We start from the raw sequence: 27,320 nt of genomic DNA on the forward strand, positions 1-27,320 counted from the left end.
CTGTGTCAGATAAAGCACCATCAGGAAGGCAAACGTACTCAATGACTTCCTTGACTGAGTAAATCTTTCGTCTGGCTGCCATAACACACTGGAAATCCTGCATAGAGAGTATTCTGTAAGGTAGTTTGCCAAAAAATGCTTTGACACAATGATCTGTACTAATAAAAGTGCCATGGAATTTAGGCTACATCAGTTTTCCTCACTGCACAGTCAAATGAACATGGTATTGTGCCATTGCTTTTGATCAAATCTGCCTCTGATTGTTTGTAACTTCACTCCAAATTATAACATTTTCCATATAGGAAAATAACCCTAGTATAAACTGTTGCTCAAAATATAGGCAAACTAGTAGATAAAGCATGTGGTATCCAGTGGTACCTATCTGGCCACACGTTGCAAATCTGCAACGTTGAAATAGAGCTGCACCAGGTGAAAAATCCAGAAGAGATCAAATCTACTAATTGGCATTTACTGTGTCTATATACACTTATGACTCTTCTTATGCAGTTTTAGTTTCAAATTAATGGAGGTTGATAGTGATACTTACACGAAATTGATGCCAAGAAAATCAGTTTCAGGGAATCCATGGAAACAAACATGCTGGAAGTGAGACTACACTGCCATCTGGTGAGCAAGTGGGAAACTGTTTGTTGCTAATGGACAACCAAGTCCTGCAGTGGTACTTCTGAGTAAAAAAAACTCATTAAATATGTATCTGGAAAAATAAGGTAGTTAATTTTTAACTGTTGCAAATTAGCAACGCCTGCCTTGAGAGGGTTAAAACTCACAAACCCACAAAGCTGCTCGTTAATCTCCTAACTGGCGCTGATGATCGCCTCGTTTAGATGTTACACACAATAAAATACTTCGGGTAGGCTATCGTAAGTTTGCATTTTTTAAGTTTTAAATATTGACGATCATTCGTTCAACTAAACGGGTTTACTTTTCTTCTCAAAACTGACGCCTGTCCATTTATTTCTCCTTTCCTCAGTCGCTGTTTATAAAGATTGCAAGTCATATCCTACATAATAAAAACTAGGCTATATCAAGCTCTTGAAAGCCTTTTTTGGCAGAAACGATGGTTCGAGACAGTACAGAAGACACACGCAGATTGTGCTGGAACTTACCTCAGTCACTTCTTCTGACGAGTATTTCTAAAACTACGCCAGCAGACTTTTCACTCACAACTCACTAGCTAGCCTACATAAGAGACTCATTTCCCGCTGATTTTACGTGCGAGCCCTGTGAGGAAAGTGCGCGTATGGATTTCATAGTACAAAAGCTTATCTCACTTTTAAATACGCAACGTCCACAATGAATAGGCCTACGATAATTACATGATGAATTTATAATTTAAACTGCATATTTCAAAAAGGCTGCTGATATAGCTGGTTTAATTTCAACTAAGGATTTAACGTGGCATTTTGTCAAAAAAATTCTAACCGGCTAGCTGTGGCTATTTAATGTTTCACAGAAATAAATAGTTACCCCTCACACTTCCATATCAAAGACTGTATGTTGAACAGTGAAATTAGCTTGCTGCTACCACCACAACTTATTAAAAAATATAGGTAAACATTCATATTAACTTACCATAAAACAGCTGCCTGCTCCGAGTGGCGTGCTCCTCGAGTCAGAAGTGAAGAATCCAGAAAGTTCCGCAAAGAATGAAAAAAGTAACCAGTTGCTGGGTCAAAATAACCCAACCAGCGGTTTATTTGTGAATGACCCCCTTACAACTCATTTGACCCAGCATGATCAACCCAATTATGTGTTTACAGTACCCCAAACAGCCCAACTTTTTGACCCAGCACAATCAACCCAACAATTTGTTTACAGAAACAACCCAGCATTTTTTTGAGTGCACCTAAAATAGTTACAAAATATATGTATGAGATGATGATAACTTATATTATTAATTGTACCCAGCATATATGAAAAATGTTACCTGAGAGAGAGAGAGAGAGAGAGAGAGAGAGAGAGAGAGAGAGAGATAGAGAGAGAGAGATAAAGAGGAGCCCCCAAGAAAGGGACCCAGAGAAGAAGATAGCCAGAGCATCCAAGAGACAGAGCAACAGTTTCAATCGTCTTTTATCCTTTCCTTGACCATGTGACTAAAACCCAAATGTGAGACATTCAAACTGACCAATCAGATAATTACACTTCCACCACTGTACTAAAGGTGTGAAATTCATCTACCCCCAAAGTACAAACATTTGGCCTCCAAGCCTAGATCACTATCAGCCCCTCTGTGCCTTTTGTAACTCCAAATGGTCATTGTGGTCGGAAGAGGGGGTAGAAAAACAGTCAAGCAAATATATTTGTTCATATTATTTTCAATTCTACAATTCCCCCCTTGGCACCATTGGCCACACACATGGAGTCCAAAGGTGACACAATCCATAAAGACATGCTTTCTGTTGCGTGTAGTTGTATCTTCAGACTTTTCGTCCAAGCTTGTTGCAATCTCAATTGTTAATGTTCAGCCTTTGTTCTCCTTCAGCCTTGCATGAGGAGGCTCCATCAAATGGTGTTGCACCGTTCATAGAAATGCAAATCATCCATCGAACACTTCACACCTCCACAAGAACAGGCACTGAATCTGTGAGCAAACACTGGTTCCTCTTTCTGAGGCAGGACACAGAATGTGAACTTTGGTTGCAGGGATCCTGTGGTCTTAAAAGAGCATAACAACAAACAGCAAAAGCAGACACATGGCATTTGTCATTGATCAGAGGATTGATATGGTCAGATTAAAATTAGTCTTTGGCAAAAAGCCCTTAAATTGATGTACTTAAAAATATGGTCAAGGGAGAACAAAAGAAGATCTTACAAGCTCTTACACTGTTTCTGGAAACATTTAAATAAATTGCATTTCAACAAAACAAAAAATGCTGGTTTAAAACCCCATTCCATGAAGAGTATCAGCAAAATATTCAGTGTAACCAAACACAGAGATTCAATTGAATTAATGTCCAAAAACATTGTTGCAAGTAAAATGGACAAAATACAAATAAGCAGAAATGGTTTCAAATGCATTAATGAGAATACAAATATTTGTACTTGGGTAAAAATTAGAAATACTGACATACAATTTAAAATTTAACTTGGTGAGACTAATGATTACTTAAGTGATAAAGTAAATCCAAACAAAAACAAAACAAACAATTACTGGATGCAATTCATAGTTATAATTCAGTCTAGATGTAAAGACTTAAATAACATTGTATGCATTAATTTTGTGAGGCAGAATCAGATAGATGCAGATTTGTCTTTGTGTGAAGATCAAATGGTGGCTGCATTTAGCTGTGGCTATGTGTAAATTCATCATGCCCCAAAACAAAGGTGAGGAGGTTTTACAATTGTGATGCAAATTTGGTCCTGTTGTTGTAACAGGGAGCCAGCATGAGAATGTGGGTATGAGGTGTGATCTGGCTCAAAATGTTCCCACACCATTGTTTCAGTTAAAGGAGCATGAGAAAAGTGCAAAGTACAGAGTTACTGAATCCTGTTCTGTTGTGAGGGAAGCATTTTCATGTTTAATGCAAATCGTGATTAACATTGTGGCCACGTGGCAATTCTATGCTCCTTTGCGTGGTTTTACTGCAGCTATATGGAAAAATAGCAGAGTTTTCCACTAAGGAGACAAACAAATTCAACATAGTCACACGTGCAACTTAAAATTGCTATGCAATTCCAGTAAAACAAATATTCCAATTTACACAAGATACATGGCCTAGAATTCTTAGCATCTACAGCCTTTTAACCTAAGTGTTTCATATAACACTTACAGTAAAGCACTCATGTGTCTTAAAGAATAAACTTAATTAGCCTATGTGCACATGTAGTAGCACAAACAACTATAACGTGTGTTCTATGAGCACAATGTGTTACACACAATTACAAATTTGAAAATACAAACAGGATCATTGCAATTTGGATATTAAACTTCTTGCTATTGGGCTACTAACCCACTAGCAAGTGAAGTTAATAGCTGAAGGCCTTGCATGAACAAAGCAGTTAACTCACTAAGAGTTTTGCCTGTACGTGCAGATCGCTGATTTTTGCTCTTAGAAAGTGGTTTACTATTTTTCTGAAAATAAGGTGGAGGTCTGCCCCTTCCCAGTGACCAGCATTTTCCCTCTTTATGGCCTATTTTCTGACAGGAACAGCAAAACCTGTTTTCTTTACCATAGGGATGTTTGCTACGTTCTCCTGGAGTTTGAGGATTTTCACGACTCTCTAATGCTTGTACACCATGCGTTCTGGTACATGACTCTGCGCTATTACGGTGTTGCATCACCTTAAGAACTGAAATAGGCACACTTTCTTGGTCAGTTGCACATGCATTTTCTGAACTAAACATTTCAGATTCATTAGAGCAAGTCACCTCCTCTAAGAAGTGAACATGCTTTTTAGTCCCATCGCTGTTAAAGCTCCAATATGTAGGGATTTTGTAATAAAATTTCCAAAAATAACTTGCACAGTGTGATATATTTCCTCCAGTTATGTACTTACAATATCTCAAAAGTCTCCAAAGATTTTTTATTTCAGAGAAATTCCGATTTTAAATAACTGGCCGTCCCGGAAAAGAAATGTCGCGCCTCAGTGACGCAATGTCCGCTCTCTCTATCCTTCTTTCCGGTGTGGACCATGTGATAGGATATTCCACCACACCGGATTTTTTTTTTTTTTTTTACAACTTTATTGAGGTTTTTTTCTTATCACAATAAACAATAAAGACATCTGACAAAGAATAAAAAAAGGAATAAAATAAAAAATATGACCCACATCACCGGAATATCGCATGGTAAAATGCGGAAGTGGTGGTTAAAGCGTTATAGCCATAGACTGTATGGTTATAGCTGTTATGGATCACGAACTCTTTGGCGAGTATTGAAGTGCCAACAAAACGAAAGCGTCCATATTCGGATACACGCGGAGTCACGGACTGTGTGACAAACGGAGGAATAAAACCCGGATAAATATCGGCAGGCGTTTTCGAGATGGAGAGAGCTGCGCGTCTGGACTTGTCAGAGACTCTCTCGCGAGTGTATTGAGACAGGTAAGACATGCAACTGTCAATAATAGCACTTATAAACAAAGTTATATTGCTCTTTGTACTTTGGTAAGGCTTTTTATCACGTGTGGTGACCGAGATTATGGCAGTACAATTACAATCGGAGATGATGTTAAAAAAAATATTTAGTCATTACTTGCAAATGTTCGTTCAAATTTACTTTTAGATATTGGTTTGAACACGTTAAACAACACGGCATTAACCATAAAAAACGTAAAACTGCACAACATTAACCAAACAAATCATTTGACAAATAGCTGTATGTTGTAACGGGATAGCCTAATATAGCATAACATTTCACGTCCCTTGCAGTTCATTAATTATGATGACATAAAATAATACGATAAGACATACAGGTAATACAAAAACGAATAAATTACCTCATCCGTGATCATGATTCATTAATTCCATTTAGATACATCGCTAGATGGTGAAAACGCATTATAAACCACATCTCCCATCGTCACCTCCTTCATAGCGTCATCAAGCTTCGCCTTTGTTATTGTTGGAAACTGCGCCCTCTTGTGGTCAAATACCAAAGTCACATACTGGAGCTTTAAGCATTTTGGGAGACAATTTAGCATTTAGCTTAGCCTTGAGTTCTGCAATGGTCTCTTTGTGATTTTTACACTTTTCAGTCAGGGCAAACTGCTCAGCTAGACATTTATCTAGCTGCGTTTGAAGATCTTGAATCTTTGCCTCAGACTTTTGTGCCTCTGCATTTTTAGATTGCACTTCTTTGCATTTAGCATCTATACTTGAAGATAGACATGTTGTTAACTCACGTAGCCGTGTAAAACTTATGAAGTTTAAAGCCTCAATTATTTCAGCATGTTTTGATTTCTTTTGATGTTTGCCAATTGTGTCCCACCATTGGAGCATTTCTTTATCTGGACATTTAATTCCAATGTACTCTTTTTTGAGTTTACACAAGGTAGGCTCAACTTTTTTGCTCCATAAAGCAAACAATACATCACTATTATCAGATTTTTTCCCTTCCATCCCCGAGGAGATCTGAATATTCACAATATTTACAAATTATACAGTAATGGGACTATTAAAGCTATTCAAAACCTTCTAAATTCTGTTTCATTCGATTCATGCAAATGGAGACATTTCCTATCATACCATTAAACAATGAAAACAGACTTACCCATTCCATGGTCAGAAGGTCAGCTTTAATCCATTCACAAAATCAACTGTGAAAAATGTCCTCATTCTGTTTAAAGTGAAATTTCAGAAAACACACTGCAAGGGATCCCGGGTTTCGGCACCATCTGTAAGGGTGGAATTCCTGCAGTGGTTCAAGCTGCAAGAACTGCCGAATGACTAAAGAAACGTTATTGGCAAGATGGTAGAAAACTGCACATTTCTTGTCTTTAACCACCCACTGCCACTTATACCAACGACGGAAATAAGTGCAGTTACAATAGCTTAATATTTGTGGGAGAGCGTTGCTATAGATAGTGATGATATTGTATTGCAATATGTAGCACTTCAAAGTCAAATCCGAATCAAAACTAGTTAGCACATTAGTTGCAATTGAAAAGGTTTAATGACAAATTATGGTTATGGTTACACCTAAAATAGTTACAAAATATATGTATGAGATGATGATAACTTATATTATTAATTGTACCCAGCATATATGAAAAATGTTACCAGAGAGAGAGAGAGAGAGAGAGAGAGAGAGAGATAAAGAGGAGCCCCCAAGAAAGGGACCCAGAGAAGAAGATAGCCAGAGCATCCAAGAGACAGAGCAACAGTTTCAATCGTCTTTTATCCTTTCCTTGACCATGTGACTAAAACCCAAATGTGAGACATTCAAACTGACCAATCAGATAATTACACTTCCACCACTGTACTAAAGGTGTGAAATTCATCTACCCCCAAAGTACAAACATTTGGCCTCCAAGCCTAGATCACTATCAGCCCCTCTGTGCCTTTTGTAACTCCAAATGGTCATTGTGGTCGGAAGAGGGGGTAGAAAAACAGTCAAGCAAATATATTTGTTCATATTATTTTCAATTCTACATATATATATATATATATATATATATATAAAAATCTAAATGCCCATTTATACATTTTATCCTCTACATTATACATTTATTCCCTTGTGTATGGTATACCTGGGGTTTTCTCTTTGATGCCAAGGACTCTTTAATATGACCCCTAATAAAATATATTTAGCAGCTGTATATTTTCATAAACATCTGTTTAAACATATTATAAAAAATATTGAGGATGTGGCGAGCAGGACGAGGCCGAGGGCCGTGAGAGAGCGGCACGAGGCCGATGGCTTGATTACTGATGAGTGACACGACGAGGCCGAGGGCCGTGAGAGAGCGGCCTGCTCACAACAGAGGGTTATTTTTCAGAAAAAGTTAAGTGAATATAACAGAATTGTCTTCTCACATACTGCAGTGGAACTGGATTTTAATGGAAACCTTGAACAGAACCGTCTGGCTAAAGCACAGCAGCAGCTTGTGAAAGCTGAGGAACGTCTCTTCGGTTCAAATGAAGTGGCCAGGACAGAAGAAGTGGAGGACAAGTTGCAGAAAGACTATGAGATCTTCATTTTGCGACTGAGGATGGCCATCCATGATTCTTTCAGTGAGGACAATCAGGAGACACTCAAGAGTGCTTTGACTTCAATACTTCAAGAGGAGGAACAAGACAGACGCTGGGCGGAAGTGGCTGTGGATCAGCGTCCAATATGGAGGCCCACAGAGTGCAGAAAGATGCATGACAGTCTACTCCAGACGGTCGTGGAGGTACGAATGAAGACTGCAAATGAACAGGAGAATACAGTAGACAAGCTGTCTACCTCCTTGAAGACAGTGGTGTGTCAAATGGGCAAACAAGTACAAAAAGACCTGCTTAGAGTGGTCCGAAATCTGAGAGAATGTTATCCACCAGACTTTGACATCTGCAGAACGTATGCTCAACTCTACCATCAAACCTTCTCCACCAGACTCCAAGAGCTTGCCAGATCCAGTATTGATTATGAGGATTGCCTCTATATATTGAGTTGGATTGTCAATTACTACCCAAAGTAAGTGCCAATTAGCATTTTCAAAATCATGACCTATTACTTCCTAAATTATATTATAAATTATTCAACATTTTCAGACACAGTTTCTGAAATGTTAATATTCTTTAATATGTTTTTTCTCAGAGATGTATTGAAGCACAAAGAACTAGAGGAGCACATCAACAATTCATCGATTGGACCTTTGTTACCTGAAGAAGATCTTAAGAGATTAGAGGAACAGTACTTCTCATACAAAGAGGTCATTCAGTACATGACTGTTATTAGAAAATGGTTAATCAATAGTAAACTTATTTCAGAATAACACAATTGCATAATCTAACAGATTCGTATAGAACCACATTTCCAGAAAAGTTGGGACATTTTGTAAAATAACGTCAAATCAAGAATCTGTGATTTGTAAATTCTCTTTAACCTTTATTCAACTGACAAAAGTGCAAAGAATAGATTTTCAATGGTTTCACTGACCAACTCAATTGTATTTTGTAAATATAAACAAATTTAGATTTTTTGATGGCTGCAACACACTGCAACAAAATTGTCACATTAACTTTTACCACTGTGTCACAACACCTTTACCGCTGCCTATGTTGAATGTTCCTTTTATACCCAATCACGATGCCGCACATATTACCAATTCACCTGCTAACTGTAGACTGTTTCAAAAGAGTTTAACTTGGATATTCTGTAATTTTTTCACTTTTATTTTTCCAACTTTTTTGCAGTTGTTGCAGCCATCAAAATCAAAATTTGTTTATATTTACAAAATACAATTAATTTGGCCAATGAAAACATTGGACATTTTTTATTTGTACTTGAATAAAGGTTCAAGAGAAATAACACATCACAGATTCTTGGTATTATTGCATTTTACAAAATATCCCAACTTTTCTTGAATTGGGGTTGTACCATGTTTGCCCTCTTTGCGTCCATTGATGCAATGCACCACACCACAATGACTTGAGGCTGCCTTCCAAATCCATTCATCCCGTTGTCAGGAGTAGCACAACTGCATGTGGTACATCAGAAAGAACAAGGCATCCATTTACTGTAGGCGATTCACCACTATATGCAATGTGGAGCATCCAATTTAGGCAACTTCAATGATTATAATGTGTTCTATTTGCTTCTGACCGAACGAACAGCTCACATCTGGTGTAGATATATGGTATTAGTTAATGTTCTTATTACTCTCATATCATTTACAGCTTTAGTTTATAGCCTAATTCCTCTTGCTTATTTTCTCTCATTAGAACGAGATCAGAAAGTGGTTATCCAACGTTCTTGAGAAAGAAGTGAAAAAGTGGAATGATGGCTTCGATCCAGAGATAATGGATGGATACTACTTCAGTAACCTTGCTGTAGATGTTTTACCAGTAGGTTATAGGCTCTACTCACTCTCTAACCATCATCTTAATTTAGTTATGCATGTTGGTATCATCAAAAAAATTTTTTTTGTTTTTGGCTTTATGTGGTTAGCCATTGAAGTGTAACCATTTTTGTTTCATAGCTTCTTGATGCGACTGTGAGAGAGGTCAACACAGTTTTGAGCTGTGAAAGTAAAGCCTGGAGTCTTCTATGCCAGCTGGACAGCTTTTTTCTGAGGTAGATAATTAGTCACTATCTTTGTCACATTTTCATGCATTAAAATAAGACTGACATGCTCTCTCCTTTTTTCAATGGCAGCTATATGGCAAGTCTAGAGGAACTTCTCAAAAGAAAACAAGAAAACGTTTCTAAAACTCTCAGTGCTAGCCTCAATGATATTTACCTGTTTAGGTGAGTTTAAATGATCATTTTTCTACCTTACTGCAGCAATTATAAAATATGTATATTTTTTAAAGGTGCAGTAAGCGATTTCTGAGAAACGCTGTTGAAAATTTAAACCAACATCTAAATATTTTCTAGATGTCTGTTCTGTATATGTGCTGAAAAATAAAATAGTGTTTGAACGTATTGATAGCTGTGTAAATAGGAGAAAAAAATAAAGTGGGCTCATTGAACTGATTCACGGAGCACCAAAACAATCTTGTAGTCAGTCAGCAGTAGGGTGTGTATACAGTCATGATGGGGGAGGAGAGAAAGTGAGCAAGCGGGACATTTGTAGAAAGACTATAGGAAGGAAGAGAGATGGCTGAGATATTACCAAAGAGGAAAAGGTCAAAAGAATATAATTGCAAGAAGAAGGGTTCCGATCAGGCAAGACCTAGAACCTGCTTTAATATTGGAAAAGCTTTTCAGAGTTGGAGAGAGAGCGGGAAGGCATAAAAATGGATGCTGAGGTTGCTTTGTTTCCACTTTATACTTGAGCAACAATGTTTTTTTGCTGTTTCACAGAAGATATTCTGTTGTTGTTAAATCACAGCTGATTCATCCATACTTGTCTGATTTGGAAACTGTTACATTTTGTGTTTGTTATATTGGGTGTGGAGCAATGAGGGGGTGGGGGGTGTTTCTTTTGGGTATGGTGTGTTTGTTTGGGTGTAAATTTCAAATGGTGCATTCAAGTCATGTCGGAAAAGATTATATTTATGAGTTGAATGTACATGAACGCCACCAAAAAGTTGTTAATACCAGTGGGAGGCCCGATCTGAACGAGCATTGACATTGTCAACAAAATTAACTTGCCTGCTCAAAATATGATAGCTTGTACATGATTGTAATAAACAATATGATAAAGTTTACAGTGGCTTCCTAAATAATTAAAACATATAAAAGCAATTTTTGTACTTTATTTTCTAGAAGAAAATAATTTTTGTGTAGAGTAATTAAAAGAAGATAAACCGCCATCTTGCTCCAACAAAAGTTACTTAAACGCCCCTGACATCGTAAACATGACTTCCCAGAGAGCAAAATATCATGTTAGGTGCTTCTCAACTTCTTATTTGTGCATCCTTGTTTCCTTCCCTCACTTCCTTTCCTCGTGTCAGCTCCACCCCTTTAGGATGTGAGGGAAGGATACACTTGTGTATCCTCGCTCATGACTCCGAAGCTTCCTCGCTCCTCGTTCCTCGCCTCATCGTGGTGCAATTAGAGAATTGAAAAGTCCTTGAAAGATGTTTATGTTATGTTTATGTTTTATTTGTATATGTCCCCGAAGGGCAATTGGTTTTACAGGAAGACAGCATACAAAGGGACAATTTACAATACATAAAAAATTCTGTAAAAAAAAAAAAAAAAAAAAGTATACACACAAAGTACATACACAAAACCCAAACAACTACTACCTTCCACCTACCCCCCCCCCATACCCGAATTTAACAGAGAGATGGAAGTAGGAATAAATGAATGTTTATACCTGTTACTTTTAACAGAGGGAAATCTCAATCGAGATCCTGAGGGTAGAAACTGAAACTCAGAATTGAGAGGATGTGAAGGAACCATTAAAATGGATCGGGCTTTCCTAACTACCTGCCGTTTATACAAGTCGATAGGGTGACTCTGCTGAACTCCTAAGATCTTACTGCTAGTATTTACTATTTTCACCAAAGCAGTCTTTGCCTTCACACCAAGAATTCCATACCAGCATAACATGGTACATGTTAGCACCGACTCAATATAAGATTTGTAAAACAGAATCATTAACGACCTATCAACTTTAAATTTGGACAGTCTTCGAAGACAGTACAGACGTTGCTGGCCCCTTTTACAAATCGTCTCCACATTTACATTAAAATTCAGCTTGTTGTCAATCACACACCACAGATACTTATATGATTCCACAACATCAACCTCCTGCTCTGATAGTTGTTCTCTTACGATCAGTTTGATTACGCCTAAAGTCAATAATCATGTTTTTCGTTTTTAACACATTTATTAGCAGGAATGCATCGTTGCACCAATTAACAAAATCATCTACCACGGGGCCATGGTCGCATTCACCAACATCAAGAAGGCTGACAATCGCGGAATCATCTGCAAATTTTACAATAAATCTATTGTCATGCCTACTTCTACAATCATCAGTGTATAAAATATACAGGAGTGGAGAAAGGACACATTCCTGAGAGGACCATGTGGATGAAGACAATACCTCTGACAAACAACCATTAACCCTTACTCTCTGAATGCGATCAGTTAGAAAGTCAAGGATCCAACCAACAATACTAAAATCAAAACCAAACCTTAAAAGCTTCTCTACTAAAATATGAGGTTGTATCGTGTTAAAAGCGGATGAAAAATCAACAAATAACATCCTAGCATGAGTCTTAGTTCCCTCTAGATGCTTAAGTACCAAATTCAACAAAGTGGCCGTAGCATCCTCAACCCCACGCCTGGCCCTATAAGCAAACTGAAGAGGGTCAAGGGAATCTTCCTCCTTTGTACGAATCTCTTTTTTAAGCAATCTTTCAAAACTCTTCGCAACCAATGAGGTCAAAGCAACTGGCCTAAAATCATTTAGTACCACTGAATGATTATTTTTCGCCACTGGAATGACTGTGGAAGTTTTCCATAATCTCGGCACCTTCTGTTGAGTAAGGGACAGTTGAAAAACATAATAAAAAATAGGTCCCAATCGCTCTGCACAGGAAATAAGCAGCCGACCCTCAATATTATCAGGGCCTGCACTTTTCCTGGCTTTGGAATGTTTAAACCCATTAATTACATCCTGTTCTGCAAAGGGGATAGATCCATTTACAGTTAAATTGTTTTTCTGCTCACTACGAATATTCTCAAAATCACAAGTATCAAACCTTACATAAAACTCATTAAATGCATTTGCAAGCTGAAAATCATCTCTATACCCTTCCAATACCACGCTAGAATCTTTCTTAGGATTTGTCCCAACGATGGTTTTCATGCCATCCCATGCTGAGCCCAAATTGATCTTTTCTTTATAATGCACCTTCGCCATATTTATTTCCAATTTCACTTCCTTTTTTAACCGATTAAACTCAAAAAGATTTCCTTCCCGAAATGCACGCTGTCTTTCCTTAAACAGCACCCTAAGTGATTTAGTTATCCATGGTTTATTATTTGGATAGACCTTTACAGACCTCACAGGAATAATGTTATCCACACAATATGACACATAACAGCTGACAACATCAGTAAGTTCATCTATGTCAGCACATGACTCTTTAAACATTTCCCAATCAGTGCATTCATAACACCCTTGTAGGATCGAGATGGAATCTTCAGTCCAGTTCTTAGACTGTCTGATTAAAGTTTTTCCCCTTCTTAGGGCTGTACGATACAATGGGACAAGTTGTATACAATTATGGTCAGCCCCACCTAACGGGGGAAGAGGGAGAGATTTATATGCACCCTTTATAGAGCCATACCATAAATCTAGAGTCCTATTATGTCTGGTTGGACATGTGACATATTGGTAAAGGTCTCTCAAGGTCTTATCCATCAAACAATGGTTAAAATCACCCATGATTAACATTGGTGCATCGGGAGAAATAAGTTGCAGTCTTTGAGTTACTTGTAGAATACTTTCTGAGGCTCTATCTGCATTAGCTCTCGGATGGATATAGACAACCGTAACAAATAAGATGACTGAGTTCGATCGGTTTCTGAGTCACGGGCTGGTGGACGTAGCGAGGAAATGAGGAAGCATCAATTTGAGTAGCACCGAGTAGCACCCTGTGTTTCAAATTGCTTACTGCTCCTTTAATTGACAATAGTGTAACGTCTTATATTACTCATTTTTGAATTTGTATATCATTTTTATATAAAACTTTATGTAGATTACAGCTCTCTTTTAACCGAAAACATGCAGTCTACTATCAGTATTTAATTTAAATAAAATGTAAAAAATTCATTAAAATAAATTATAATATAGCAACCATTATTTCTCTATATCCTCAGGGATTATGTACAAAAACCAGGGCATCTTTTCTCAGAAGACACTAGAAAGGCTTGTCTGTCCACATTAGCAGACCTCAAAAACATCTGTCACAAATACTTCCTCAGTCGGAGTCACACAGAACTGAAGGTTAGTAAATAAGGACAAAATCACGAGAGTACTTTTTAACCTGGAGATACTGCCCTGATCATTTTTTATTTTTACATGTCCTTACTGGGAAAATAGCATTGAGCTTTTCTTCCATGTTCGTGATGCTTCTTTACAATTCATATCTTAAATTAAATTTTACATTTTGGAAATAACCAGACTTGTTTATCTGTACAGCCGATGTACTGTAAGCTGTGGACTCAAGCCTGGTTTGCTGGACATTGTGAGGTTGAGGAGGAGCTGATGAAGGCGCTGGAGAATAACATAGATCAATTCAAAGAGCTAAAGCCTGTCTGCCGAGAGGTCAGAATCACTTTTACAGCAAATATTGTTTCCGACAGTCCTATAACATGATGTAAATCGACATATAATCTTACATTGTTCACTAATGTGGTGATTAAGAAACAGCTATAGATATATATTTGAAGATTGCATGTCTCTATGTGTGTATAGGAACTGCTGGCCGAGCTGCATGTAGAAGTAATGGTTGAGTATGTGAGACGAATGATGAAGAGAAAACTAAAACTGAAGGACAAGCAACAGCAAGATGCAGCTGCTGAGTTCATCATCCATGACAATAGCCAAATCTGCTCTGTGTTTGCCAAAGTGGTAAGATCACATCCAGATGCTGCATGTAATAAACATACACACATGCATCCAAAGCATGTGCAATCAGGATTATCATCCACATTCAATTTTAGAAAAAAATAAACTTTTGACTCTTACTTGCAAACACAATCCAACGCCTTCTTTATTCTGGAACCATTTAGGAAAACGCTGGAATTCCTGGCTCATAGTGACACATGGTTTTCATTATGTTTTTTTTTTTGTTTGTTTTTTATCCTCTAATTTCTCTCCTTTACTTTTCTGTTCTCTGAATTGTAAATCAATAGTGTAGTGGATGTTAAAAGTAACACACACACACACACACACACACATAAGCCATTATATGAGTACATTAACATTTCAAAAAGTGCAAACAGATTAAACTACAATGTTAGTTTTGGTGGTGAATATAGCAGAGAAATGTGCAAATAATTTAGCGTTAATTGATTACAATAATTGATTATTGTAAATATGTTCTGTGTTTTTATCCGTTTCCTTTTGCATTGGAAACAATAAAATAATAATTAAAGCCGCAGAGGCTTTAGAGTGTTGTAGGGTTAATTTGTTCAAATTATTCGAAATATTTAAAAATTTGTGTGCATGACATACTAACAGTAACATACAGAAGTCTGGCACCATTGTTTTATGCATGTTATTAAATGTTGTCTGTTGTTGGACAAGAGGTTCATAAATGATTCTCATGTTTTGGAAAGATGTTTGATGCGTGTTTTTTTTTTTTTTCAAATACACGTTATAAGTGACTCAAACTCACAGTGATGGAGCAGCGTTTACAGAGCCGTACAAGACACAATATGACATTGAGGCACACGCAAAATATGGACCTTTTCAGTGTATTCTCTTTACATTATTCTCTAGGGATCTGAAGAGGAATGGCTCTGTCAAATATTGCCCAAATTATCAGAGATTCTGAGACTGCAGGATCATGGGAGTTTGCAAATTGAGATTGCAACACTGGCAAGAGACTATCCTGACATTAGGTGAGTCTGATAGATGTGAGCTGGCAAGATGCAGTTATTTAACCTGAATGGGAAAGAAACCAGCAAGATATCTTATTTTCACATGTCTCATTCTTTATACAAATAACTATTTACAACATACATATTAGTAATAATGTCATTAGGAAAATGAAAGATAAACAATCAATCTTCCAGTGTTTGTCTTTTTTATCAGTTATCTTTGTTGTCACTCTCCACTAGTGAGCAGCATGTTCTTGCTGTCCTGAACCTGAAGACCAACCTTTCAAGCTCAGATGTGCGTAGGATAAAAAGGTGTTTGAGTGAAAACAGAGGCACACAGGACACTGTGTCCTCCCCTGCCTTCTTCTCTAAAGTACTGGTCAAACGAAAAATCATCTGAATGCCATGTTACATCCATGGCTAATGTAATCAACTGTGATGCAACTTGTGATACATAATCAGTATTATGTTATTTAATATTTATTACAGTTTTTCTCAGTTGTTTACACAAATACTGGTACAAAAAAACAATTTACACAGTATACATCCCAACCAACACAAAGTTGTACATACAGTGGGCTACATACAAAACAACAGAAGAATTGACTGTATACAGTTACAGTAAAAAAAAAGAAAAAAATCCAATGTTGGCATCCATTGCTCCATTGAAGAGCTGCCCTGTTGCCCTTTCATGCTAAAGCTCTGATTGCTAATTGTAAAACTGTGTGACGGGTGTTTGCCCATGTGATGAGTCAGTGTGCATATTTGAATGGCTGTGTGTTCCTTGTGAAAACAAGAGATTTTCTGCATGAAAATTGTGCCAAAAGCAGAGAATTGTGTGTAGTGTTTTGAAAAAAGTGTGTTTTAGAACTGCAATTTGAGTGTAAAGCAGGAATTGTGCTTGTAGTTTAGCAGAATTGGCTCAGGGGGTTGGTGAATGAGTTACATGTTGTGGTCATTGTGTCTCAAGTACCAAAAAATGTGTGTAAACAATCGAGAAAAACTGTAAGAGCACAGTGATGAGTACAGAATAACTTATTCTGTTAGTTTCAGATTTTTACTCTTCTCTATCACTAAGGTCAGGAATAAAATATTTATTTAGAATAAAATGTGCTGTTTCAACGTACTGTTAAATACAAAATGTGTTTATATGGATGTGTTGATAATTTGAGAGCACTGAGATTGTCAGTTGAGAAAACCTCAGAAGTATGTAACCTCTAAAATGTCAAAAGGTGTATATTTATCTCTGTGTACTGTGTTTTAGTTTTATTTGAATGTTTGATTGGAGTGACCGAATTGAATGCAGGGGGAAGCAGCTGTAAGAAGATATTTAGAGAGCAAGAGAAAAACAATGTGGCTTGTGGGAATACATGGTGAAATTAGCGGTCTAGCGGAGACTGTTTTCACAATGGACTCAATATACATATTTCTATTTGAAAGCTCTGAAAATAAAGACAATTAGTTAAATGTTCGGCTAAAATGCATGTAGGCCTATATGTATTATAATCCAGCTAAGGCCTTGCTTCACAATAACAAACTGTTTATCGTAAGCCATCAATACAATCATAAGATTGCCATCATAAGCCATCATCAGCCAAAATGGTACATATAAAGAAATCCCATTGTCAGAGTAGACAATGTTGTTTGACTTTTTTTTTTTTATCTTTGCTGTCACTGTATGTCTTTCTCCTATAGCTAAATAAAATTTGTCATGGAACAAAAGTTTTGATGGTCCTTTGTCCCCTATTCAAGAGAAGGGCACATGAATGAATATACAGTGTGTGTGTGTGTGTGTGTGTGTGTGTGTGTGTGTGTGTGTGTGTGTGTGTGTGTGTTGGGTCAAATAATTTATAATAAAATACTGCAATATTCCATGAAAATAAGAATTGTCAATTTTGATTTCATAGTGACTTTATGTATAGAGAAGCATCCATTAGCTAGGCTATAACTAGAAACTGAATCACTATAACCGGAACTAGGATAACTATTCAGTAACGTTAAAACTACTTTTGAACAGCAAGTAAACATTTTCCTAATTCTATTGATGTTGATTTCGACAAAAAAATTAGGACTTAGGCTACGCTAGATTGTACTCATAATACAGTACAAAACAGTTCCTTGCAATGAAGCGAACGTGCTGCAGAAGTGTACAGTGTTTGATTGATACGTTATTTCTGTTGTTTGGATTAATATTCACTGATATGAAAGATGTATTGTGCTGCTGTTGTTGTTGGGCTCCGCACAGCACAGTTTTACTACCCCACCCCCCTTTCGGTGCCCCTGAAAAAACTGTGAGGGGTTCAAATGCTTTACAGCTGAAAAGGTTGTCATTCTGGTTGTCATTCACTTATTTAGTGGACCATAGTGTATAATGAATAGTGAATTAGGGTATAGGGGTAATTTCAGATACAGTCCCAGTATGTGTCCTTTACACCCGACAACTTGTCTTCTTAGCCTACATGACGTCCCATTTCCTGTATTTGGTCAAAGCGTGGGAGCGAAGGGTGAAAGTGAGTAAAACTTTACCCAATGGGACACACTTACACTATAATTACCCAAGTGTGGGAATTGGCACAATCTCAATGATTAAGTACAGGGGCGGACTTAACCAATAAACGAGGTAAGTGGTCGCATTAAGACCACCCCAGGGAAACCCAACCAACAAATAGGGTAGAGTGTGACATTACTGTGAAACAAAACATAAATGTGACTAGAAATGCCATCCCAGTTTTGAGTGACTATGGCAGGAGTTATTCACCAAATATTAAAATTGCTCAGCCTTCATAATTAATTAGTATTTTGATAATATTTTTGAACAAAGGGGGCGTTTTGCCCCAGCGGTGGGGTAAAATGTCATGGGGTTGCAGAGAGATGAACCCAATCGCAGACAGTATGCAATACACACAGATTTATTAAGACAAAACAGGGAAAACAAAACCCACGAGGGGGCAAACAAGACAGGAATGACTAACTAGACTAGACTAAGACTGACAGAAAACAGAACAATAAACTTACAGCTAAGACAGGATCAAATACTTCACAAGACTTCTCAACAGGTTACTCACAAATGAATCGACATAAAGATTGGCAATGAACCGGCCCAGGACAGCAAACACAAGGGGATTAAATAGGGAGCAAACTAATCAGGAACAGGTGACACAGGTAAAGCAATAATCTAATGATAACGAGATGAGATAACAGGGGGGCGGGGTTACATGACGAGACAACGCAAGCACACAGCCAAACAAATGGCCATGTGCTTACACACAAAACATGGGTCTGTCATGATCCTGCCTCAAAACAAGAAAGATCTAGGACATGAAGGCAGAACCATGACAGAACCCTCCCCCCAAGGAGCGGCTTCCAGACGCTCCCTAGAGGGAACATGAAACACGGGACAAGACCGACTGAGACATAGACACAAACCAACAATACATGACAAAAACTAATAAAGGCAGACATGAATACACAATGACAGGATTGGGGTGACATAATAAAAATAAAAAACAAGGAAGAGGAGGCGGAGACAACACAGAGTTCATAGGGGAATGTCCAGGGTGGATGGGAGGACTGGGGGGAAACACAAAGTCCTTAGGGGGCAGTCCAGGGTGGATGGGTGGACTAGGGGTCTTGGGTGGACAGGACGAGGGCTGACGGCGAGGGGTCCGGGCAGACATGGATGGGGACACACGAGGGACAGTCTTGGGGGAAACAGTCCGGGGTGAAGTGGTGACAGAGGGAACAGCTACAGCCGGCAGCGGAGCGAAGACAATGGGTGAGGCAGGTGGTAAGGAAGTGGAGAAAGATGTAGACTGTGATGCTGGGACAGGGCTGGACACAAAATTAGGGACAGGGCTGAACACATTAGCTGGGACAGGACTGGACACAGACATCCTCCTGTCAGCTGGGACAGGACTGGACCCATCTGCTGGAACAGGGCTGGACACATTAGCTGGGACAGGGCTGGACACATCAGCTGGGACAGGGCTGGACACAATAGCTGGGACAGGACTGGACACATCAGCTGGGACAGGCATCTCCAGAATCTTGGCTAGACTGGACAGATACTCGGACAAGGTTCTTACAGCGATGACAATCGGCATCTCGTGGCTCGCCGAAACCGACCGCAAAACAGCCTTAGCAGCTGAATCGGCCGCTGCTCGCTCTGCAGCCCTCATGACTGCAGACTCTGGAACAGCGCTTGCCGTGGCGGCCTCAGGAACAGCGCTTGCCGTGGCGGCCTAAGGAACAGCGCTTGCCGTGGCGGCCTCAGGAACAGCGCTTGCCGTGGCGGCCTCAGGAACAGCGCTTGCCGTGGCGGCCTCAGGAACAGCGCTTGCCGTGGCGGCCTCAGGAACAGCGCTTGCCGTGGCGGCCTCAGGAACAGCGCTTGCCGTGGCGGCCTCAGGAACAGCGCTTGCCGTGGCGGCCTCAGGAACAGCGCTTGCCGTGGCGGCCTCAGGAACAGCGCTTGCCGTGGCGGCCTCAGGAACAGCGCTTGCAGTGGCGGCCTCAGGAACAGCGCTTGGGACAGCTAGAGATGAAGAGCGAGAGGCTCCCTTTCTCCTCTTCTTTTTCCTTGAACGCGAAGCCGAATCTGTAGCTGGGCTAGCGACCAGTTGGAGATGTTCAGCTGGAACCGTAACTGGAGCTGGGAGGGCGTTCTCGGGCAACGCTGACTCTGTAGAAGATGACTCCGAAGGAGAATCCCATGAAGTTCGCCTCCCTCGTTTGCCACGGAGATCAGCAGGTGTGGGTAAAACCTCGGGAGACGAAACAGTCCCAGCCTGAACACCCTGGGCAACAACAGCCAGGACGCGATCCTCTGGGACCACTGGCAGCGAGGCGGAAGGCGGAGACCGAGGATGAAGCTGGCTGCTCCTCCCGGGAGAAACGATCCCAGAGACGGGCATAATTCTTAAGGATCCACTCACCCTCAGACGAGAATGGGAGGTTGACCCTCTTTCTGTCGGTGGAAGCCGACAACCAGCATTGTTCATTGAACTTCATTTGTTGCTGGAACTGGGAGGACACACTTTCTGCTGGGTTCTTCTTTGGCCGGTTCATTCTGTCATGGGGTTGCAGAGAGATGAACCCAATCGCAGACGGTATGCAATACACACAGATTTATTAAGACAAAACAGGGAAAACAAAACCCACGAGGGGGCAAACAAGACAGGAATGACTAACTAGACTAGACTAAGACTGACAGAAAACAGAACAATAAACTAACAGCTAAGACAGGATCAAATACTTCACAAGACTTCTCAACAGGTTACTCACAAATGAATCAACATAAAGATTGGCAATGAACCGGCCCAGGACAGCAAACACAAGGGGATTAAATAGGGAGCAAACTAATCAGGAACAGGTGACACAGGTAAAGCAATAATCTAATGATAACGAGATGAGATAACAGGGGGGCGGGGTTACATGACGAGACAACGCAAGCACACAGCCAAACAAATGGCCATGTGCTTACACACAAAACATGGGTCTGTCATGATCCTGCCTCAAAACAAGAAAGATCTAGGACATGAAGGCAGAACCATGACATAAAATGCCCCCTTTCTTACCAATCAGTTTGCTTCATAGATCAACAGCAAAATGAACAGACTATAGTTTTTAATCTCTAAAAGTAAAAGGCAAGTAATGTATCAACATGTATACATATTAATATTTATTTCAGGAATGTCCAAAATAGCCATTTTTTTACATTTATATTTATACTGTAAGAACTGATTTTCTTGCTAAGACAAAACTCACCCTGCAATAAAGCCATAAAACACACCCTGGACAGAAGATAGCAAAGTCAGAGCACAGGACATTGTCCTGTCCACACCTTTCTACATCCTTATCTCTGCATCCCCCTCTCCCTCCACCCTTCCTCTTCCCCCAGTCAAGTCACTAAAAGTTCACTGAGATTGTCTATATCACATATGATGTATCTTGTGAATCTATTGTTTTTCCTTTACATGTTTGGTATCATTTTAAGTGTCTCAGTGTGATTGGTAAAATGGTCTTAATTTCATTGCAGTCATTGGTTTAATGAGAAAGATTGAGAACTTAGGAGAATCCTGTTCTCCTCTCTGGGTGATGTCTCTTCAAGATATCTCTGAAACCAGGTGCTACGCCCTGGGGTACATGAATACAACCCTTTTGTTCTGGTCTGGGTATTTAAGGCTAGGTGACAGAGCAGTCTTTGGGACCCTTTAACCAGGAACATACCCCATACAGTGCTGTTTCAGTGTTTTCCCGTTGGAAAACACTCACACACCACTGTGTGAATCTGTCAAGAATGCATTGCTTACTTTTAGTGTCATCTTTGAGTAACTGATGTTATGTATTTATTTTTTCTGAACTGGCTTTTAATCATTTACTTGTGTAATTTGAATGGTACATTTTTACCTGACAAATAAATGTTACATCTTGATTTATACTGAAGTTTTCTGAAATCATTATTTTAGTAGACTATGAGGAGGCTGGTGCTACCGCAGCTCTGTGTCCAGGATAGGTCAAACTAAAGGCGCATATGAACGGAGCAGTAGGCACGTCATCTGAAGACCTTTTGACTCTGTCTTATCACTGACTTGGCAAGTTGTAAGGAAGTGGCTAAATAAACTACACTTTTTTGTATGAGTGAGCAGTAGGCAACCGACTAAAGAGATATTAGCAAACCCTGCACCCTCTGACCAAGATCAGACTGGCGAGGCTGTGTCCGTGAAATCCACGTAAACCCGAGGCGTGTGACTCTGTGCGGCATCGGGTCCCTTAAAGGTGCCTTGTGTAATGTCCACCAAAAAATCAATTCATACTCCACATTCCATACCAGATGGGGGCAGTATACCTCCAGAAAGTGATTTGGTCTACTCTAGAGTAACAACCGAGAAACGGCATAGTCTCTATGCTCCGCCCCTACCTTCACAACGACCCTAGAGCCATAGCCGAAGCCGAGCCAACTCCTAATAGAGGACGTTTTGACTCCAGAGGAACGTTGGTTGATGTCAAATGATTTTGAAATATGACATCTTCAAGCTACTCCCCTTCACCTTTACCAGTGAATATGTTCATATTCGTGAGACACACGCAATTGAGACTTTTCACACGCTCTCACGCCACACATCAATTTTCTCACGTACAGAAAAATCGTAAAGCAAAGAGGACACGGAGACCGACAGACTAGACAGAGCAGGGGTGCGTTCTCCGATAACGTTGTCTCTTAGCGCGCTACGAAGACTCAAAAGGTACACCTTAACTACAGGTATACCTTTCCTACGTGTGTTCTCCGAACTATACCTTAGGATGTTGCTTAAGGTAAACCTTCTTAAGTTCGACCTTAGCAGGCGCTGTCCATGGTGGAGGTGCTGAATAGGTTGATATCGATGCCTCGATGATCGATTGTGCGCTCTTTCCTTCACAGCGGTATAGGTAAAGTATTGAGAAAACAATGTTCTTTATAAAGAAGCGTTTTAGAAATAGTACAAACTGCATTTGTCGGGGCTCATTGAAATATGTACATGCAGAAATAAATATGAGTATGTGTTTATAATTTAGCAAGTGTGCAATCCCAAACCGTCACGGCCATAAGTGTGTTAATGTTCTCCACAACGTAGGCTATGCTGATTATCCACCAGCCATGTAGTTGACATACACTAACTGGCTCCGCGGACGGCGCCGTCTTTGATTTAAAACAAGTACTCGCTGTCTCGCTGCTATAGTGTCACAGTGTCTGGTTTATGTTCCTTGGGTCACCACTAGATGTCCTCCTTCCCCCACGGTGTCCATTACACTCTTGAACTACATCCCCCATGATCCTTGTCTTTTCATTGCACTCAGCTGCCCCTTATCACTGATCATTGCACTCAGCCTGTTCCCCATTAGCATTGTCATTTCCCTGTGTATATAACCCTGTCTGTTCAGTATGTGTCACGGAGTCCTTGTTTGTATCACACCACTTCGAGTTCTGTTCTTGCCGTTTGTTTTGTTCCTGTTTATGTTTGGATTGCTGTATTGGATATTGACCTTTGCCTGGACTGTTTATGAGATTGGATTACCCTAACATTAAAGTAACATACTGCATATTGGATCTACCTGTCTTCTGCTCCGCCGTGGCCGCCCGAGTGGTCGTCTCCGCCCTGGCCGCCCGAGGGAAAGTCTCCGCCCTGGCCGCCCGAGGGAAAGTCTCCGCCCTGGCCGCCCGAGGGAAAGTCTCCGCCCTGGCCGCCCGAGGGAAAGTCTCCTCTGTCCTGGCCGCCCGAGGGAAAGTCTCCTCTGTCCTGGCCGCCCGAGGGAAAGTCTCCTCTGTCCTGGCCGCCCGAGGGAAAGTCTCCTCTGTCCTGGCCGCCCGAGGGAAAGTCTCCTCTGTCCTGGCCGCCCGAGGGAAAGTCTCCTCTGTCCTGGCCGCCCGAGGGAAAGTCTCCTCTGTCCTGGCCGCCCGAGGGAAAGTCTCCTCTGTCCTGGCCGCCCGAGGGAAAGTCTCCTCTGTCCTGGCCGCCCGAGGGAAAGTCTCCTCTGTCCTGGCCGCCCGAGGGAAAGTCTCCTCTGTCCTGGCCGCCCGAGGGAAAGTCTCCTCTGTCCTGGCCGCCCGAGGGAAAGTCTCCTCTGTCCTGGCCGCCCGAGGGAAAGTCTCCTCTGTCCTGGCCGCCCGAGGGAAAGTCTCCTCTGTCCTGGCCACCCGAGGGACTGTCTGCTCTGCCCTGGCCGCCTGATGGACTGATGTTTCTGCCCTGGCCGTCTGCACAGCCTGCTCCGCCCAGGCTACCCGATGGACTGTCGTCTGCTTCACCCTGGCCGGCCGATGAACTGTCTGCTTCGCCCTGGCCACCGGCTAAGCCATCACCCCCTGTTCCTGTTCCCCTCCATGGACCTGGCCCCCCATCCCACCCCCTGATCCTCCACCGTTCCACCTCCCTCCTTGACTCTGGTTTTGTTTGTGTTTGTGGGTCTTGGAGCGTCTGGTAGCCGCTCCGTAGAGGGGGGGTTATGTCACAGTGTCTGGTTTATGTTTCTTGGGTCACCACTAGATGTCCTCCTTCCCCCACGGTGTCCATTACACTCTTGAACTACATCCCCCATGATCCTTGTCTTTTCATTGCACTCAGCTGCCCCTTATCACTGATCATTGCACTCAGCCTGTTCCCCATTAGCATTGTCATTTCCCTGTGTATATAACCCTGTCTGTTCAGTATGTGTCACGGAGTCCTTGTTTGTATCACACCACTTCGAGTTCTGTTCTTGCCGTTTGTTTTGTTCCTGTTTATGTTTGGATTGCTGTATTGGATATTGACCTTTGCCTGGACTGTTTATGAGATTGGATTACCCTAACATTAAAGTAACATACTGCATATTGGATCTACCTTTCTTCTGTTCATGTGTGGATCGTGACATATAGCTTTAAAGTTTGTGCAACTCATCTTTCTTTATATAGACTCCTAAGCCTTTTCTGTCAAATGGTTCGCCAGCTAATGTGCCTTAGGATAGTAATTAAAAAAGCTAACAACCATTAGTGTATGGAAACTTTATTAATGAAAACACTTCCATACACTGGGTGTAGGCTATAACAACTTAAGTATTTTATGTGTAAAATTTTAAAGTAAAGTAAAAATGTAATTTTAATACTAAATCAGATTTTATATTAAATGTTCATATAAAATTTTCTCTGTGTAATTAAACTGCGATGTAAAAAAGCTTTTTGCGTAGTGGTGGCCACTAGCGGTATGAACTGTCAGCAGCGATAAGGTATAGCTAAGAGCGCTCCAGACCAACCTTACGAACGTATGACTTACAGAAGGTATACTTAACTAAGAAGGTTTCGGAAACCACGTATTAACGATAAGGTACTTCTTAAGGTACAACTTAAGAACGACGTAGCGTTAAGGTAGTTTCGGAGAACGCACCCCAGGTTAGTTATGATATAAAAAAATCTCAGCTCTCAGATTCTGTCAATTTTATTACGCAATTCAAACAATAAATACCGTTTTGGCGCTTGTAAATGTTACACGACAGATCCCTAGCGCACGTGAACCGATCATCTCTACTAGCTAATAGTAAAAAAACACGAACACTGTTGAAAGATACAGTAGGCTACAACTTACCAAAATGTATTCCTCATCCATCAGTGTTTTTTATCAGCGTGAAGAGGTCAATAACATAGCTGGAGAACAATTATGTCAGATTTACCTCAGGAAAGCCATTTAATAAACATAATATAGGTCACGTAGTTTGCGATTCCGAGCACGTTTTTCTCCCTGCAGCGGGTGGTTGTGGTGGTGGTAGGGGTCTCTTGCCAAGGGCTTCAGCCATTCTTCCGCTCTCTTCCCTGAACTGAAATGTAGCAGTGGGCTGTACTTTCCACACGATTGACATCAGGTTCAATGATGCGTGTAGCTCATTTTTTGGATATTTTTACCTCAATTTTTACACATGGCACCTTTAATGAATTAATAATTTAAAGTATGGGATACTCAGAATAATCAAAGATCTAAAATTAATTAATAATCAATATTTATGACTATTTTCTAATAAGAAACCCAATCTAAATTTGATTATCATTTGAAATTGGAGTCAGATTAAGCGTAGAGCTAAAGTAATATTTAAACTAAATTCCAATAAATTAAGTGAACTTCACTGGAGCGCTGGAAAGACATTCACGCATTAACCCTTCGCCCAGACCGTTGGATTCCGTCTTTGGGCCAATGGGTGGTCCTTACAATACATATAACTAAGCCATGCAAACAAATATGTTGTAATAAATAAATAAATAAATAAATAAATAAATAAACATTAATTCATTAGGCATTCACTGTTCATCCATGCACATTTCGCAGATGAATTCCCCTCGAATTTCATTGGAACAATCTACATGTTCCCACTTTTGGCACCCCTCACAGCTTACCCCACTTATTGAAAATAACTCCCCACAGTAGAGGCATTCTGTATCATCTTCTTTCTTCTTATTCTTCACTTCAGCTGCGCTTTTGCGTTGAACTTTTTTTTTGTGTGCCTCTGTTTCGTGCAGCTGTCTTGTCCTCCAACATTTTTTTTATATGGCGAGGAGGTCAGCACAGCTGAAGATTCACATGCCCTCTTTCGTGGCCTCTTGTTTTTTATGTTTGGCCTATAGGGGACAGCTCTTCTAGAATCGAGGAGGGTGACTGTCTCTGTCCTTTAAAAAGGAATAAAAAATACATTAGAATACAGAAACCCACTGGGGCCTGTCAAACGAACACACACACACACACACACACACACACACACACGCACACACACACACACACACACACACACACACACACACACACACACACACACACACACACACACACACACACAAACACAAAATTTAGTGATGAATAAGATGATGACAATGATGATGATGACAATGACAGTAGCCTAACAGTAATAAAGGTTGTAATACAAATTAAATGACCAGCTAGAGTGTGTCTTCAAGTGACTGGAAGGCAAATTATAGTATAAGCTCTTTAAAATACATAGTTTTTCTTACCATGTTCAGCTGGCCTCTGGAGACTTGTCCCAGGTTGTGGTTGGGAGTGGGCGCTAGTGCTGGGGACCACAGATGATCCACTGGGGCCTGTCAAGAGAACACACACACACACACACACACAATTAAGTGATGATGAA

The 27,320-nt window shown here is 40.3% G+C and overlaps 1 protein-coding gene across 3 annotated transcripts in view; it reads left to right on the forward strand.

The window, feature by feature from the left end:
• Positions 1-17,399, forward strand: part of tnfaip2a (tumor necrosis factor, alpha-induced protein 2a) — a 29,859-nt gene extending 12,460 nt beyond the window's left edge. For all 3 annotated transcript variants that reach the window (XM_081379547.1, XM_081379549.1, XM_081379548.1), the window contains 10 exons: positions 7,508-8,138; positions 8,262-8,376; positions 9,389-9,511; positions 9,646-9,740; positions 9,822-9,914; positions 13,953-14,079; positions 14,275-14,400; positions 14,551-14,706; positions 15,580-15,701; positions 15,921-17,399. In XM_081379547.1, the coding sequence (XP_081235673.1) occupies positions 7,508-8,138; positions 8,262-8,376; positions 9,389-9,511; positions 9,646-9,740; positions 9,822-9,914; positions 13,953-14,079; positions 14,275-14,400; positions 14,551-14,706; positions 15,580-15,701; positions 15,921-16,080 (1,748 nt within the window). In that variant the 3' untranslated portion in view covers positions 16,081-17,399. The remainder of the gene's footprint in view (positions 1-7,507; positions 8,139-8,261; positions 8,377-9,388; positions 9,512-9,645; positions 9,741-9,821; positions 9,915-13,952; positions 14,080-14,274; positions 14,401-14,550; positions 14,707-15,579; positions 15,702-15,920) is intronic.
• The last annotated feature ends 9,921 nt before the right edge of the window (positions 17,400-27,320 follow it).

Source organism: Scardinius erythrophthalmus (genome assembly GCF_964197995.2).
Source record: "Scardinius erythrophthalmus genome assembly, chromosome: 11".
Classification (NCBI taxonomy): domain Eukaryota; kingdom Metazoa; phylum Chordata; class Actinopteri; order Cypriniformes; family Leuciscidae; genus Scardinius; species Scardinius erythrophthalmus.